The 17,073-nt window shown below is 40.0% G+C and overlaps 1 protein-coding gene across 4 annotated transcripts in view; it reads right to left on the bottom strand.

Annotated features, from left to right (window-relative positions):
• GRIA3 (glutamate ionotropic receptor AMPA type subunit 3) overlaps positions 1-17,073 on the bottom strand; it is a 311,313-nt gene that overhangs the window by 227,894 nt on the left and 66,346 nt on the right. For all 4 annotated transcript variants that reach the window (XM_063634906.1, XM_063634907.1, XM_055269444.2 and 1 more), the window contains one exon: positions 12,836-13,075. In XM_063634906.1, coding sequence (XP_063490976.1) covers positions 12,836-13,075 — 240 coding nt within the window. The remainder of the gene's footprint in view (positions 1-12,835; positions 13,076-17,073) is intronic.

The following is a 17,073-nucleotide window of genomic DNA, read 5'->3' as shown; positions in this document are numbered from 1 at the left end:
GTGAGTGCACTTAGGGCCTCTGGCCAATTTCCAAAGCCAGGGTGGCTGGTTATTTGTGTCTCCATAACCCTCCTTAAGAGTTAATTTCAAATTTTATTTGAAAATAAGTTCTAGTTTCATTATACAGGTGACCCTTGAACCATAAAGTTTGACTGCATGAATCCACTTATACATGGATTTTTCTCTGCCTCTGCCACACCTGAGAAAGCAAGACCAACCTCTCCTCTTCCTCTTCCTCTTCAGCCTACTTAATGTGAAAACAATAAGGATGAAGACCTTTATGATGATCAGCTTCCACTTAAAGAATAGTAAATATATTTTCTCTTATGATTTTCTTAATGACATTTTCTTTTCTCTAGCTCACTTTATTGTAAGAATACAGTATATAATAGATATAGCATATAAAATATGTGTTAATGAATCATTTATATTATTAGTAAGGCTTCCAGATAATAGTAGGCTATTAGTAGTTAAGTTTTGAGAGAGTCCAAAGTTATATGTGGATTTTCAACTGTACAGGTGGGTAAACCCCCTACTTCCATGTTGTTTAAGGGTCAGTTGTAAATAGAAGTGTTGTAATAGCCACAGAATTTTAGAATCAAAAGGAATCACTCTAGATTATATTTACATATTTATTTTTTACATGTCCATGCTGCCCTTCTAAACTGTGAGCTTATTAAGGGGAGGCACTCTGTTTCATTCACTTCCGTAACTCCTGTAATTTCCCTGACACAAAATTCCTGCACTCAGGAATTGTTAGTTGCAGAATGATGGAGTCCACTCCGTCATTTTACAGATGTGGAATCTGAGGACCAGAAAAGCTATTGTGACTTGCCCAGGATTGCACAGCTACTTAGTGGCAGAGTTGGGTGCCTGGAACTGAGGTTCTGATTTGATGATGCTTTTCTTCAACACCCTTAACGGGACTGTTCACCTCTCGTAACAGAGTGTTCTTGACATGTGGTGACAAAGATTCTTTGACCAAACTCTCACCATGCTCCTCTGAGCCCTCTTCTCGACCCCGTCCCAACCTTGGCCTATAAAGACTAGAACAAAACACTAACATAGTTTCTAATAGCCCAAGACAACATCTCTAGGATGATTCTAGTCTTCCTTAAAGTGGCTGCCTGAGAAGACTCAAAGCTGCCAAAATAATTTATTGTTTATTTCACCCAACACCTCAATATAGTGCTCCTGTCTGCCAGTCTCCGTGGAAGGGTAGGAGCCTAACTTCAGTAAGTGCCAGTTGACAAACTCAGATGAGTTTCACATAGACCAAACCTCCCTTTTCCTGCTTTTTGTAACTTTTCACTTTCCTGACTCTATTGGGCCCCCTTTCATCTCCCTCCCCTTTCCCTCATTTTCCCTTCAAAATGCCCAGCCACCTCTGTACAAATTGAAGGTGAGTTCAGTTTATGCTGAACGCTTTTCCCTACTGCAATAGTATATTACTGATTAAAATCAGTCTTCAGCTCTTTAACAAATGTCCAGCTTTGTTTATCTTTGACAGTGGTTAGAGACTCTATATGAAACCAGACAGAATGCTCCTGGAGAAGTTTCCTCTATTTCTGAGCATTCCTCCTGTCTCCTAGATGCTTGGTGGATTCTTAAGATTATATTTTAAAACACAGAGGATAGAGTGCCAGTACTTTGTGTGGCCATTTGCCTACGAGAAGGTAAACATGGATTCAAAAATCTACTTGGTGATTTGTGCCAACCTCAGTTTCCAAACATCTCTGTTTCCCTTAATAGCTCACTGTGGGTCTGTCATCCATGAATTCATCTAAGCCTTTATTTAGGGGGAGGGGAAAGCTATTTATATTTTCAGTCTAATCCACCACTTGGTGTAATGAGTTCCATATGTCTCCTCCATTTTCTACCTGCTGTGAGAAGTAGAGTTTCCTTTATTTGTCCTAAATTCACCTCTGTGGGCTTTATGCTGGTAAGATGCAAAAGCATATACACAGTGTCAGACACACATGTGATTTAGGATGGAAAACGACCTCACTATTAATTGTTATCTTTGTTTACAAGCATATTAAAAATTTAAATGAAAGAGAGCCCAAGTAATGCAACTGAAAGCAACACAGTAGCAACTATTTACCCCAAGGAGGAGGATGTAAATCGTTAACAAAACGGAGACCCATTGACACAGGAACCTGTGGAAATAAATGGGAAGCCTGCTATGGAATCAGCGCCTAGCCAAGCACTGTCTGCCTGCAGTGAAGTTGAAGCACCCTCTAAAAGTTCAGTGTAGCCCAGGAACATAACCTGTCAGCCTCCTCGCCTGACATGATCTTAATTAGCCTCTGTTCTACTGCTGAGAAAGCCTGCTGAGGCAGTTAGCACCAGAGAATTAATCAGATCGTTTGTGGAGTCGACAAAGCAGGACAGCAGCCGACACTGGCAACTTATTGATTGGAAAGGATCCAGGAAGACAGGGAGTGAAGTAGTCTCTATGTGTGCCCCCTCTTTCCTCTGAATGGGAATGCTCTACAGAGACTTCATTTGGAGGTGAAGTGAGCTGTGCTCCACCTTAACCTCCGCTCTCCTCTCCAATTCATATTCTGTCCTCCTTGCTTACACACACTTTTTGGCTAAGGCATCATGTGTAGCCATACTGATGCCAGACAGTGTGTTTGACTGCAAGAGAGAGGGAGAGAGCACTGTTGATTTTGTTGCAAATTGCACTTTTGCTACAGGATTAGTTGAGAAAATGGGATTTTGCCAGTATTTCCCTCTCTCCCTTTGTTTAGTGCCTATTTTCAACAGCCCTGTAATTGCTTTCCATTTAGTAAAAGGAACATTGTTCCTTTTTTGGTTTTTCTTTTAATTGTATTTCTTGCCTTGAGCTGTGACGTTTGGGAGCATTGATGGGAATGTCATGTTGTTTTGGTCCTAGATACCAACTTGGCCTTAGTAATCAAGGCAAGGTCATTGCTAGGGGAGGCAGTTCTGTGGTGGCCTCAGAAACATTTATAACTTCTTCCATTAAGCCTTCCCTGACTAGTTCAGCCTGCCTATCATGAACTTTCTCTTCTTTGGACTCCCACGGTACTTCACATCCATACCACACAATCTAGCTCTTGCTTTATGCTGTTTTGCACTAATATTTGCTTCTGTGCATTAATCTTAATATGTCTCTCTGGCCACGATGTAAGCTCTTCAGAATCAAAGGCTCTACTTATTGAACAGAGCTGTTATTACTGACCTAGGCATAGTAAGAGACACTCAATAAATGCTAGATTGGTTCACTGCCAACCCCTTAAGGAATTTCTGCAACCATTTATTTGACCTACTGCTTCCTTGGCACTGTTGACATCTTGGGCTGGATAATTTTTTGTTGAGAGTGTGGAGAAGGATACTGTCCTGTGCATTGTAGGATGTGTACCAGCATTCCTGGCCTCTACCCACTACTAAAATGTCCCTAGACATTGCCAAATGTCCTCTGAGGGGGGAAAATTACCCACACTCTCTATTGAGGACCACTGTTCCATAATGGTAATAAAATAATAAGAGCTAAAATTCATCGAGCATGGGGTGTTACTGTGTTTAGCTTGGTGATAAAGGCTTTATATGCATTATCTTGTTAAACCCTCACAACAACCCTGCCTTGGCTTTAATTGTTGTCTAAAGGGTTTCAAGAGGCAAACCTCAAAGTCACAGTTGCAGGTCTATACCGCTGTCTATCCCTGCCCCAAGGAACATTTAGAGGAACATTTTCAAGGACGTTTCAGGCCCAAACCCTGAATTTATAGACTACTCCAGCTAACCCTTAATGGGTTAATGAACTACCTATTCATTAAAAACTAGATATTCAGCTTAGTGAGGGTTAATTCCCTCAAGGAGCTTGATAAAAAGCAATAGAAGGTCAGAGCAAAAGCAACCCTGCCAGCTGTCACCTCCTTTTTTTTCAGAGATGTGAATACCATTTCAAACAGCTAATGCATTGTAGGGGGGCTAGAGATCTGTTTCTTTAGCTCGTATGATGACATTTTAGCTCAGGAAGCAGAATTTTTAGCTAGCCTACTGAAGTGATATTCCTACCCAACATCCTTACCAGCTGTCTTGCAAACAATGCAATTGGTCACAAGAGGGACAGGGTAAAAGAAGTTGGATAAACCAGTGAAGATTCATCCTTCTATGGGGGTGGGGGGCTACTCAATGCACATCTCCTGACAGTAGCACCATTTCCGCATATGAAGGACAACCCAAGAGAGAAATTTTGACATTTTAGCTTAATTTGTCTCTAGAGAGGAATGTCTCTGGCTGTGAAGTCAATTCAACCTCAAATTCACTGCCACCAAGGAGTTAAAAATACATTAAAATTAATCATGTCATTTTCTGGAGAAAAATTCTACTTATGGAAAATACCTTTATAGGAAAACTGCCTTTCTGAGTCTGAGCTGGAAATATTACAGTAAACAGGATCTAATCACAGTGAAGCCTTTTTTCAGCTTTGCATGACAGCTGTAAAATATGACAGTATTTATTAATAGTTGCTGCAGCCTAATCTGCAGCATTGGAGAGCCACAGAAAAATATGTTAAGCTACTGAGAGAACAATTTCCACAGTAACTAATATTCAGCTTCTGAAAGGGTAGTTTAATGTCTTGTGATTTTTTTCCCCTACTGATGGTCCAACCCCAGGAACGAGCTACTAAGCTAATAACCTTTGTGGAGAGTAAGTGTTTAAATGATAATTTATTTCAAGAGCTGACAACAAATTGCTCGGCACTTTCTCTTCTTATGCCCCAAAGCAGTCAAGGATGTGCAAATCGAAGTATTAAAAAATATGACAGCTCTGGTATTTTCATTGTCAATGAAATTCTCATTACAGACAAATGTACAGTCTTTTATTCACAATCCAGTCCAAATAGTCATTCACTATTATTATTGTGCGGGCTCTCAAGATGCTCTCATAGTTGAAGACTCATCACAATAGATTAGGCAGGCTGTGGAAACTACCAAATGTCTCAGGTACTGTCAACCCTGATTATTGCTGCTCAAACAGGGGAATTTAGTATCTGTCTCTCACATGATAATGTACTCTCTGGGCCTTCCTAATTTATTCAGATGTAAAAAGTAGCTTGAATTTCAATAAAAACTCTCTTGACTTCACTTTTCCCAGAAGGCAAATGGACACAATCAGAATTGGAGCCATCTGTTTCCTTCGTACATCTTTTAATCAGTTCTTAAAGTGAAGAAGAAAAAGAATCCATGATAGTCTGTTCTTTCTTTCTCTTTCTCTTTCTCTTTTTCTTTCTTTCTTTCTTTCTTTCTTTCTTTCTTTCTTTCTTTCTTTCTTTCTTTCTTTCTTTCTTTCTTTCTTCTTTCTTTCTTTCTTTCTCTTTCATAATTGAGATACCCTGCTACTGTCTTAACAGTTTTGGCCAACCACTCATGGTACTTAGCTGGAACTTTAAAGAAGTTCATGATAGTGGCCTATCCTGAACCAGAATAGGCTCCTCCAACCAGAAATATAGCCCCTTACCAATGACAACCTGCAGGTTTATCTTTCTGTGCTCAGGAAAGTCTCTGACCCAGAGAAGAATAGATGAGTTCCCTCCCCTCAGAATCAGGGTATCAGCACAACCCTCCATTAGTATGCATCACAGCAGTTACCTTCTGCCTGCATTTAGAACTCTGCTGTCTCTCTGCCTTCACCTTTGCAACTCACTTACCTCTTAACCTGGATTTTTGACCTCTTGCCTGTCTGGATTCCTGGTATCCTGAGACAACAAGATACTGCATTCATTTGTGGATACCATGCCTTAAGAAGGAAATCGGCAATTGAATTGCATCCACGGGAAGACAACCAGGATAGGGAGGGTCTAACTAAGTATCCGGTCTTTGAAGAATGGCTGAAGGGAAGACTAAAGGATGAGGTAATAGTTGTGTTCAACTGTTAAGAATGTAGGAGGCAGTTTACTGAGAATGATGTTTTCCAGTTTCATCCATGTCCCTACAAAGGACACGAACTCATCATTTTTTATGGCTGCATAGTATTCCATGGTGTATATGTGCCACATTTTCTTAATCCAGTCTATCGTTGTTGGACATTTGGGTTGGTTCCAACTCTTTGCTATTGTGAATAGTGCCGCAATAAACATACATGTGCATGTGTCTTTAGAGCAGCATGATTTATAGTCCTTTGGGTATATACCCAGTAATGGGATGGCTGGGTCAAATGGTATTTCTAGTTCGAGATCCCTGAGGAAACAAGGACAAAAAACCAAACACCACATGTTCTCGCTCATAGGTGGGAATTGAACAATGAGAACTCATGGACACAGGAAGGGGAACATCACGCTCCGGGGACTGTTGTGGGGTGGGGGGAGGGGGGAGGGACAGCATTAGGAGATACACCTAATGCTAAATGACGAATTAATGGGTGCAGGAAATCAACATGGCACATGGATACATATGTAACAAACCTGCACATTGTGCACATGTACCCTAAAACCCTAAAGTATAATAAAAAAAAAAAAAAAAAAAAAAAGAATGTAGGAGGCAGTATGTCAGTCAGAGAACAGTACATAGACTGTGGAATGTGGCAGACCTAGGTTGAAATCTGGTTTTATTACTTTGTAGCTGTGTGACCCTAGGAACTATCATTTAACCTTTCCATGCTTTGGTTTCCTCAGTTGTAAAGATGCAGGGATGTTACAAAGATTAAATGTGATAATCCATAAGCTCAGGGCCTAGTGCATAATAAGTGCTTAAGAAATGGCAATTGCTCTTATCAAAATAAGAATAAAATGATAACAATAACAGATTTGTTGACATGTGTCATTGATTGGTATTGAGGTGTGTGTGTGTGTGTGTGCACGTGCATGCGTGTGTGTGTGTGTGTAGAGAGAGAGGAAGAAAAGGACATAAGGAGTGGAGAGGAGAAAGGAGGAAAGGAGGCGAAGAAAGAGGAGGAAGATAGAGAAAGAGGGAGAGAGAGAGAGGTACTTTGTGCTTTATTTGGGAAAGTAGAACTCGTGAATGGGATGAGGCTAGGCTATGTAAGTAGGTGGAGAATGACAACATGCAGAAAGGTGTGAGGCTGAAACTTTGCTTGTCTCTCAGTAGAGTTCAAATCCAGCCAGTTGAAACATTCATAGTCCTCTGAGGACAGGCCCTTTTCTCCTTTTCTTGGAGAATCCCTTTACCTCTTAAGCCCTTTAGGACCTTCCAACATTTTCCCACCTTCCTAGCTATCTGACAACTCTTTAATCTTTTCACAAGGTTCTTGCTCTAATGAATGCATGTTTCATTGGTGGATCTGGAAACAGTTGTATTAAAAATTATTTTTTTCAGGCCCCTTAGAGAAGTCACTCTTTCAGCAACAGTATTGGCAACTTCTCAGAGGCGAGATCTAATTCTGCTTCTTTTAAACCCCACCAGTGGCCTAGCACAAGCTAGCAATGGAGAAAGCTTAATAATTGCTTGTTGACTGATAGGATAATTGTTACAACTGCCTATGTTCCTGTCACAACCTTCGAGAGAAAATAGAAAGGTCTGTTAGAAGGCTGTTGACTTCCAGAGAGTTACTTGGGAACTGAGTAGGGAGTTTCAGGTTGAGAATGGGAGACAGCAGGAGTTTATTGAACACTGGCAAGAAGGTAGGGACTAGTTGCCTCAAAGGGCACCCAGAGCTATTATCTCATTATCTAAGCTGAGAGCCACAGCTGGGCCGGATTCTTTCATCTCTGTGGGCTGTGCCCATTGAAGCCAAGGAGAGTTGTCAGGTGCACGAGAGTCTGGCTGCAGTTCTCAAGTATGTTGCTGTTCTGGGGGAAATGTTAGCACCACAGAGAACTAGGTCACTTGCACCCAAAAGATAAGTCTAATAACTGGAAGAGATGGCCACCTCCCTGGCATGGTTTTAGGACTTTCTATATAGGAAGGCATGTGGGCAAAGGACCTCACAAACTGGACTCATGGTGCCTGGAATCCCAGAATTAAAAAGCTACACCTTGGATTATGGTTCTGTATTCACAGAAGGCCTTTGCCTGAATAGAAATTTCTTCTTCCCTGGATGAACTAACCCATCAGGTTGTTAATAGCCATAGATAAATTAGCATGAATAAATTGGTCAGCTGAGCTGTTGTCACTAGCAGAGAAAGACTATTAGTCAGTGGGAAGAAAATGCAGGACAGGGAAGTTTTTATGAAGGTATAGAAGCAGGTTGAGACAGAGATGTTAAGGTTTTGCTCCTGCCAGGGAGGGCAGGTGTAAACATAATGCCATAGTAAGACAAGAGGGTGTTAATAGAGAGGAGAGGGTACCAATAGGGCAGACAACACACTTAACCTCATAATTTTTTCAAAAACTGTTCTTTTATGTATGTAGCACCAAGAACATAATTTTCAACTTTGTATTAATGAATCAAGGTAGCATTTTAGAAACTGACAAACTGCAAACCCCAAATCAGACTTTCGTCTGCAGACGGAAATAAAAGCAGAGTCAACAAAGCCCTGAAATCCACTCAATGTTTCATAATTTCAGAGAAAACTTTACCCTGGTTGTGCTACAATTCTTTTAAATGACCTCAAACGTTTAACCCATTTCTCAGCTCCCCACTCATCCCTGCCCTTATACAGTAGAGTCACATCATTTGTATATTTAGCTTATGAATGTGATTATAGGTGTTCTCTTCTGTTTCTCTTTCTCTTCTATCTCTCTTATATAATTTAAAATATTCTAAAATTATATTTTCTATTATTTCTCCCTGTAATTTTTATTACTAAAGCAAGAGATGATCATTGCACAAAACAAGAAAATACAGAATACTGAATATTTTAAACAACTGTACCAAGTGATTGGTATGATTTATAAATTGGGCTTGCTTTCCCTCCCTCCCTCCCTCTCTCCCTCCCTCCCTCCCTTCCTTCCTTCCTTCCTTCCTTCCTTCCTTCCTTCCTTCCTTCCTTCCTTCTCTTCTTTCTCTTCCTTTCCTTCTTTCTTCCCTTCCCATTCTCCCTCCTACCCATACCTACCCTTCCTTCCTTCTTTATTTCTCTTTCTTTCTTTCTCTCTTTCTTTCAGTCCAGTGTTGAAAAACAGACATGGGCTTATTCTTGATGAATCACTAAAGGAGGTTGGAAAACACTAAGTAGGCACACAGGCATGTGCTATGTACTAGGGGAGGCACAAAGTATAAATCTAGGGGCTAGCCAGCTGTTTATTATCACACTGGAGAGAAATACTTGGGAAGGTATAGTATAGAGCATAGCCAGTGAAGTAACAGCAGAAGGCAGTTATATTCAATGCCAGATGAATGACATGGACAGAAGGGTTCTGTGGGTGTTTAGAGGTGGACAAGATCTCTGCTCCTCAAAACTAAGTCTCCTCCTGTCCAGTCACCTCAGTAAATGGCATCACCATCTTACCATCTTACCCAATCTCTCAAGCCAAACACACAGTAATCATCCATGAATCCTTCCTCTCCTTCACATCCCACAGTCAATCTGTCCCCAAGTTCTGTCAATTCTGTCTCCAAAGTGTACTTCAACTCCATCTCTTTTTCTCCATCTCCAGCTTAGTCCAAAGCTGCCATCATTTCTCATCTGGATGACCACAATGGACTTTCAATTGGTTTCCCTTCTTTTTTACTTGCACCACACTCCATTCTCTACAGAAATGTAGATCATGTGACTTCCCTGCTCAGAATCCTCCAATGACTTCCCACTGCAATTAGAATAAAATTCATACTCCTCAGCATGGCTTCTGTTTATACTCTATGGCTATGATCTGGCTCTTGTCTACCTCTATAGTCTGCTCTCAGGCCACTTTCTACCTACTTGTTATCCTTTAGCCACACTGGACTTCTTTCAGTTCCTCAACCATACGACATGACCTTTGTACTTGCTATTTCTACTGCTTGCAACTATTTCCCTCTACTCTTCACATGCTGCCTCCTTCCAATCCTTTAGTTCTCAGCTTAAATGCCCCTTCTCAATGAGGCCATCACTGAACATCCTTTGGAAATTAAGCCCTATCCATTATTATCTATTTTTTTCCTTCATAGCACCATATTTACATGTGCAATTGTTTTATTTGTTAATTTACTTGGTTTTTGTCTATCTCCATCATTAGAATGTAGGTTTATAAAGCAGGAACCATATCTAACTATATCTATGTGGTTTTTATTGTAGCCTTAGGATCTATTGCATTAATGAATAATTGTGAGCTAGAGTGGTCAAGGAAGGCTACCTTGGGGAGGTAGAGTTTGAGGCGGGTTTTGAACATTGGAAGAATGGGCATGATTACCATATCAAGATGAAGGAGAGAATTCCAGGTAGTAGTAAAAGTACGATTGCCGAGGCAGGCATGGTTCTGGTGCATTTAGGCAGCAGTGGAAAATGGGAGCTTCCTGCAATGGGAGGTTCTCATTGGGTAGCATAGGGAGAATGGGTTTGTTAGTTGGTTGAGGCATAATCATGCCAAATCTTGAAGAATATACTACTTTTTTCAATATGGGCAATAGAAAGCCATTGAAAATTTTGGAACAGGATCCTAGTACAGTAACATAAGAAGGCTTTTCAAGGGGTAAATTAGGGTAAAAGTTTATGGGAAGCACTTCTTAAGCAGAGTGGATTAGTCCCACTAGCTAAATGGCTGCAGGGGAAGAATATAAAGTTACATGAGTCAGAAAGCTTTCTTTGACTCCAAGACCATAGACTTGTCCAAACTATTTCGTTAGACGATTAGAGAAAAGATGCAAGGGTAAGAAATAGATAGATGGTCTTTTCCTCCTGTTCTAGTAGAGAGCTAATGAGCAGAGAAGGGTCACACTAGATGAGGATAAAATTCATTAATTGTGTCTTCTGCTTTTGAATAAATGAGAGGTACAGTGTTGGTGGAACCAATATTTAGTTTTTAAAATGTTTCAGGAGAGAAGTTGCCTGGCTTACAAACTTCAGTTCTGAAAAAGAAATTGATATGCACTAGATTACACTGTATACAGTACATTTATACTGTTTGGACAAAATGAAATTTATTAAAATTTGGCAAATTATGAATTAGAATATTCAAGCTATTTTGTATCTCAGTCAGACAGGGCTCTACCTGAACACACAGTGTTCCTTCCCGGCCCTGCCATTTGTTTGTTCTCTTTTCCCCTCCCCAAAGCCCCATCACCCTTCTCTCTTGCAACCCACAACTTATCTATCTTTCAAGGCTAGCTTCTCTAGCAAGCTTTCTCTGAAAACTCTACTTTTCTGAAGTGCAACCTTCCCACAATTCTTAAAGTATTCAGAGAATACAGTGTAGCACTCAATTTGATGTTGTTCTGTGTTGTTCATGAATTGCTTTATAAATATCCTTTTCTGTACACACCCCCTTGAAACCATATTGTATATGTATCTATTACAGGATTGGAGACCACCATTGGGGGTTGATAATGGCTTGTAGAATGGATTGACTAATTAACTGATAATATATAAGTTAGGATTAGTAGCAAGATACAAAGTGTCAGTATCTGGTCAAATATCTCAAAAAAAATCACAGAATCATAGAATATAACATTAAGAAGTAACACACCTTAGGTGAGGAGGCCAAGTCCAAGAGCACGTCAATGAGTTGGTCAAGGTCAACTTGTTAGTGAGCTAGTTAGTGACAGAGCTTGAACTAGAACTCTGGTCTTCTGCTTCAGGTTCATGAAATTTGATGACAGTTTGGAGGTAAGTACAATAGGGAAATACAGGCCTAAATATTTGCTATGAAGATTTGATGATGCAGCAAAATGAGAGTAAAGTGAAGAGTGTTCTGGATTTCCAAGAGCAAAATAGCCGTTCAAGTTAAGTTACTTAGAAGGACCTCATCTCCAGGTACCCCTCAGGCAGATAAGCCTTTCATTTAATCCTTCTGAGTTTAAAAATTCTGAGTTAGAGAGAACCACCCCCAGCATATAAACGGAACCACAGGCAAATGACTGATAAAGTAACATTGTCTTCTGGAATGTCTTGGTGATAGAATCCGTTGGTTTTACCGAGGAACCCGTCAAAGACAACTGGGTGTTGGAGGAGCCTGATTAGATGAATTATGATGTGTGTGCTCTAGCAAATTAATCAATAGACCTTACTGTATATTATTTAAGATCAGACTCTTAATTTCTGAGCCTGTTTTAATAGAGTGTATCCTCAATATATTGTCTCACTATTAGAGGAGACTGGGCATGTTTGGGTGGTATGGCCATAGACTGTCTCACTATTTAAAACAAAACAAAACAAAAAAAAAACAAAAACAAGACAAAAAATCAATCCCCAAAGCCCAGTTTAGCTGTCTCACTCATTATTTCTATCAGGTAATTGTTGAGGCCTGCTAAGCTGAAAACCTAATGTGATCTGATGGAACGAGTCCTGGAAGCAAGAGACATTGCTACCAGTCCCATTTTAGTGGTTAAACTGCTGTATGAAAAAGCACTTGGACTTTAGCTATCTCATCTATGAAATGGGGATAATTACAGTTTCTGACAGGATTAATTTTCCAAAACTTTCCAATTTAAGCCTCTCTCTACTTAGATTAAGCTGCTTTTACTTCATACATTTTAGACCAGATAAAATGTTTGATGGGGGAGGAGTTCTTTTTCAACAGTGGTGACTCAACCAAGAGGGTATTCCAAACTGCTTTTTCAGGGAGGGCCTACATAGCTTGAAAAATTAGGTTCTAAAATTACTATTACTTTTATTTTTTAATCTTAATCTTTGATTTATTTGGAATATTAAATACAATTTTAAAACAGAATTAGATTTTATTTATTGGAAGCAAAGGGCACATGAGCTGAGGAAGTTTGAACACAATTACATGAATATCTAAAGAGGAGAGCAGGTGCCTCTTCTTACCTCGTTCTGTGTCATAGAGGTACACAAACTTCTCCCACTTGTAATGACCCAGAAGACTCAGAATAGCGCCCTTCAAGGCTGGGCGCATCTGGATGACAAACTGCACATCTGCGTCAGTGGGGAAGCTAGGCGTAACAAAGGATGTGTGCAGGGCCCCACAGAAGGAGGTCAGGGTGTTCATTGACATCTGGTCATAGAATCCAAAGATGGCATACACCCCTCTCGAGAACTGGGAGCAGACTGCAATGAGAAAAAGAGAAAAAGATTCAATAGCTCCATGGTCCTTTGCTGCAGCTTGTAGGGTTAGAAATACAATGTACAATTAGGCCCCAAATTGCATGCCTCAAAAGAAAGAAGCCCCTGAAAACCCAGTTACCCAACAGGAGAAGAGTAAGAAAGGGAAGAGAATTAATTTGATACAGGTACACATTCTCTATGTGCACGATGAGCTGGAAACTAAGAAAATGTGGGAAAAATAGAGGTGAAGGTTGTCTTACTCCCTTTCAAAACCCTCCCGGCTCATCTCCAAGGCATTCAGTGCCCTTGTACTTCCACTTTAGCTGCCCGGGGCCTCTTGGTGTACTAATGCACCCATCAAACTACAACTACAACTGTTTCGTGTACCACCCTTCATTCCTTTTTCTCATAGGTGACTGAGAATTTAGTAAGACTAGCTGCTAATGTGTCTGCTAGGAAATGTGTTACCCTTCAGGTTACATAATGCCTTAGCCACAGTTATGTTATTATTAAGGCCCTTAATGTGGGCTATTAATTTAGATGATTTAAGGCTCTGGGCAGGCCATGGGAAGACTGTTCTTTCAGTGCTCATTGAGTCACAGGGGTTAGGTGGCTGCTTATTCTGCCCATGTGTAATTGGGAAAGTTCTATCTTGATCCTTTTGCATGTATCTTATAGACTCCACTAGCCCACATGTAGAATTTTCACACCCCCCTCACAGTTGTCAACTTTCCTTCATTTCAAAGTGTGCCACATCGCTGCCTCTTCTCTCTTCTGGCCCATAAGAGCTTAAAAAATGTGAACCAATTTTAATATTAGCTTCAGTAGAACATAGTTAGCAAAGCAAATCAGCTACAACAACACTGTGGCGCATTCACAAACAAAGTGAAAATGATCTTTAGATTATCTGCACCACTGCTCACTTCCATTCATGCGAAGTGGACATAACAAACATAATGTGGTGTGATTTAAGGGGTCCTGCATGGTCTCCCTTACCTACTAGAAAACCCTAAATACCACTGTTAAGTTTACTTCTTCAAGTGTTTAAAAGAAGTCTGTGGCCTGGGAGAGTGACTAAATAGAATCTTATTTAGCAGTTACTGTGGTAAGATAAATTAATGTCTGATTAGATGCAAGGATGAGTGGGAAATCAGATGGGTAAATTTTGATGGGGATGAGTGGGTCAGAGAAGAGAAGGTGTAGGGGGTCTGGAGTCCTCCCTGAGAGGAGAAACAGTGAAGACATTGGGCACCAAAAATAAAGAAGGTATTGAAAGCGTGAAGGCAAGTGGAAAACCAATTTAATTCATTTCTTGACCCTGTTGTGAGAGATAGAGTTCTCAGTGGATGTGGTATTTTGCTTTCCCTGCATTTGATTCGAATCTATGTTGATTAGAGCTGTTCTCTTTTTATCAGCCAAAGTCATTAGCCATTGGCTTGAGGGTAGCATTTCAAAAGTGATTATCAGTCACTTAACCATCTTCATCATAGGAGACAATAGTCTTCAGCTTGAAGAATTCTAAGTGACCCTCAGACACATGCACAGGAAAGGTCTTTATATTAAAAGGAAAAATCCCGTCGCGGTGGCTCAGGCCTGTAATCCCAGCACTTTGGGAGGCCGAGGCGGGCAGATCACGAGGTCAGGAGATCGAGACCATCCTGGCTAACCTGGTGAAACCCTGTCTCTACTAAAAATACAAAAATTAGCCGGGCATGGTGGCGGGCACCTGTAGTCCCAGCTACTCGGGAGGCTGAGGCAGGAGAATCGCTTGAACCCGGGAGGCAGAGGTTGCAGTGAGCCGAGATCGTGCCGCTGCACTCCAGCCTGGGCGACCGACAGAGCGAGACTCTGTCTCAAAAATAAACAAATAAATAAATAAAAGGAAAAATCCAACTAGAGTGAATCTGGAGTACTTCATGACAAGAGCCAAAGGGAGTACAATACTCAGAAACAAAAGGGATGTCTTGATCATCACCAAGGGTGATGCTAAGAAAAGTCCCATTCTCAAATTAATCCTTTAAGTGGAGAGTTTTGCAATACCAAATCAAATCTTGGCCAGTGCACATAATGTTCGGTACAAAATTGACAATAATAATGATAACATCTAATAATAATGATAATAGCCATTGATAATAACAGCCAATAATAATGAGAATAGTATTTAGCCAGGCACTATACTAAGTACTATACAAATATTTTTTCATTTAATATTCTCATCAGCTTTATGAGGTATTGCTGTTATTCCTATTTAATAGATAAAAATTCTGAGACAAAAAAAACTCTTCTAGCTATTAAGCAGAGGAGCCAGAATTTGAATCTGAGTGTGCTTGACCCCAAACTCACACTCACATGTACTCAAATTCAATAATGTTATTAAAAAGTAATTATTGCTCCACATGAGATAGGGTTTCCAGGTTTAGCAAATAAAAACAAGATTTTCAATTAAATTTGAATTTCAGGTAAATAATTTTTTAGTATAAGTATGCCTCAAATTCATACATACACTAAAAACATAATTTGTTGTTTATCTGAAATTCAAATTTAACTGGGCATCCTGTATTTTATCTGTCAACCCTAGAAAGAACCTCTCCTTACTAATAATGGTCATGGGCTGGAAGACTAGAACAAGCAATCATGGCCCTTCAACCAAAATGATTCAAAGGGTAGCTGGTAATTCTCAGATCCATACCAACTGGCAAAAGAAAAATTAGGATCCATGAATCCTGTACAAAAATAGTCTCGTGGGAAAATGCAACATATTTTCAGCAAGGAGAACTCCAACCTGACTAGATTATGGGCAATAATTGAGGGGGAATATAAACTTAAAAAGAAGGAAAACTATAGCCATTATCCACTTTCAGTTTCAAAAAGCTCTTGAAGTAGTGGAAGGAAACAGAAGATAAGTGGTGAGGTTCTGGTTAATTAAAAAAAATCTTGTATTGCTCTTCTAATCACTGACCTTGAACTCGGGGTGTGGAATTAATTAATCATTGTTAGTTCATACATGGACTTTTAATACCTTATTTATTGCATTTATTTATTTATTTAGACTATAATGAACACCTATAAACCCATTACCCAACCTGAGAACTATAACATTACTGATAACTTACTTTTATCTATGTGGTCCTCCTCTAGTCCATCTCCCTGTATTGATAACACTCCTCCCCACTACCCCTGCCCCAGGTAACTACTATTGTGAAATTTGTATTTATTACTACCTTGGTTTTTAAAAAATATACAAACACATACACGTAAACAATGTATTATTATTTTTGCTTGTTTTAAAGCTTTATATCAAGGGAGTCATATTGTATATGTGAAACCCAGACTTTGGTAAAACTTTATGAGTTGTCTCCAGGAAGGTGAACCCAGTGAAATCTTTAAGTCTGTATATTATGACAAGAAGAATGAGACAAAAGAAGAACTTATAAAAATGTGTAGGGAGCCTGTGTGAGAAAATCCACTGAAATTTAAAATTTCCAAACTAAGCATACAGCTCTGGTTGTGACTCAGACAAGGGACTCAGGAATATTTATAGATCAGTGGCAATCCTCAGGGAATAATACGCTACTGTGGTCCAAAAGGCAGATCCACGGTCTTTTGGTGGTGGACATCAATAAGAAGAGTTTTAGGTGAAAATCAGGAAACATTTGACTCCCTTCATATAAAACAGAAGTACAACTGTCCTGCAGATATTGACCCCTGTGTTCCACCCACTCCAACATAGACAGACATCAGTAGAAGGTCTGTGGAGGATTAGCCCAATGGGGAAGACAACTGCCATATGAGGACAGTGTTAATGGCCTCTGAAAGAAGCTGGGGCATGGGGGACCTGTGAAGGGCCTTTCACAGCAGATCCCAGGCCTGTTCCTGGCTGTCAAAAGTAGGGTTGAATGGAACACTGAGTTGACCCACCCACAATGTCTATGATTTTAGATTCTTAGAATGTTTGAGCTAGAAGGAACTTAAATATTTTTTATTCACTTGTTTCTCAAGCA

Source organism: Symphalangus syndactylus, chromosome X (genome assembly GCF_028878055.3).
Source record: "Symphalangus syndactylus isolate Jambi chromosome X, NHGRI_mSymSyn1-v2.1_pri, whole genome shotgun sequence".
Lineage (NCBI taxonomy): Eukaryota > Metazoa > Chordata > Mammalia > Primates > Hylobatidae > Symphalangus > Symphalangus syndactylus.
The sequence above is the reverse complement of the archived record's forward strand: the minus strand, read 5'-3'. Positions and strand labels throughout refer to the sequence as shown.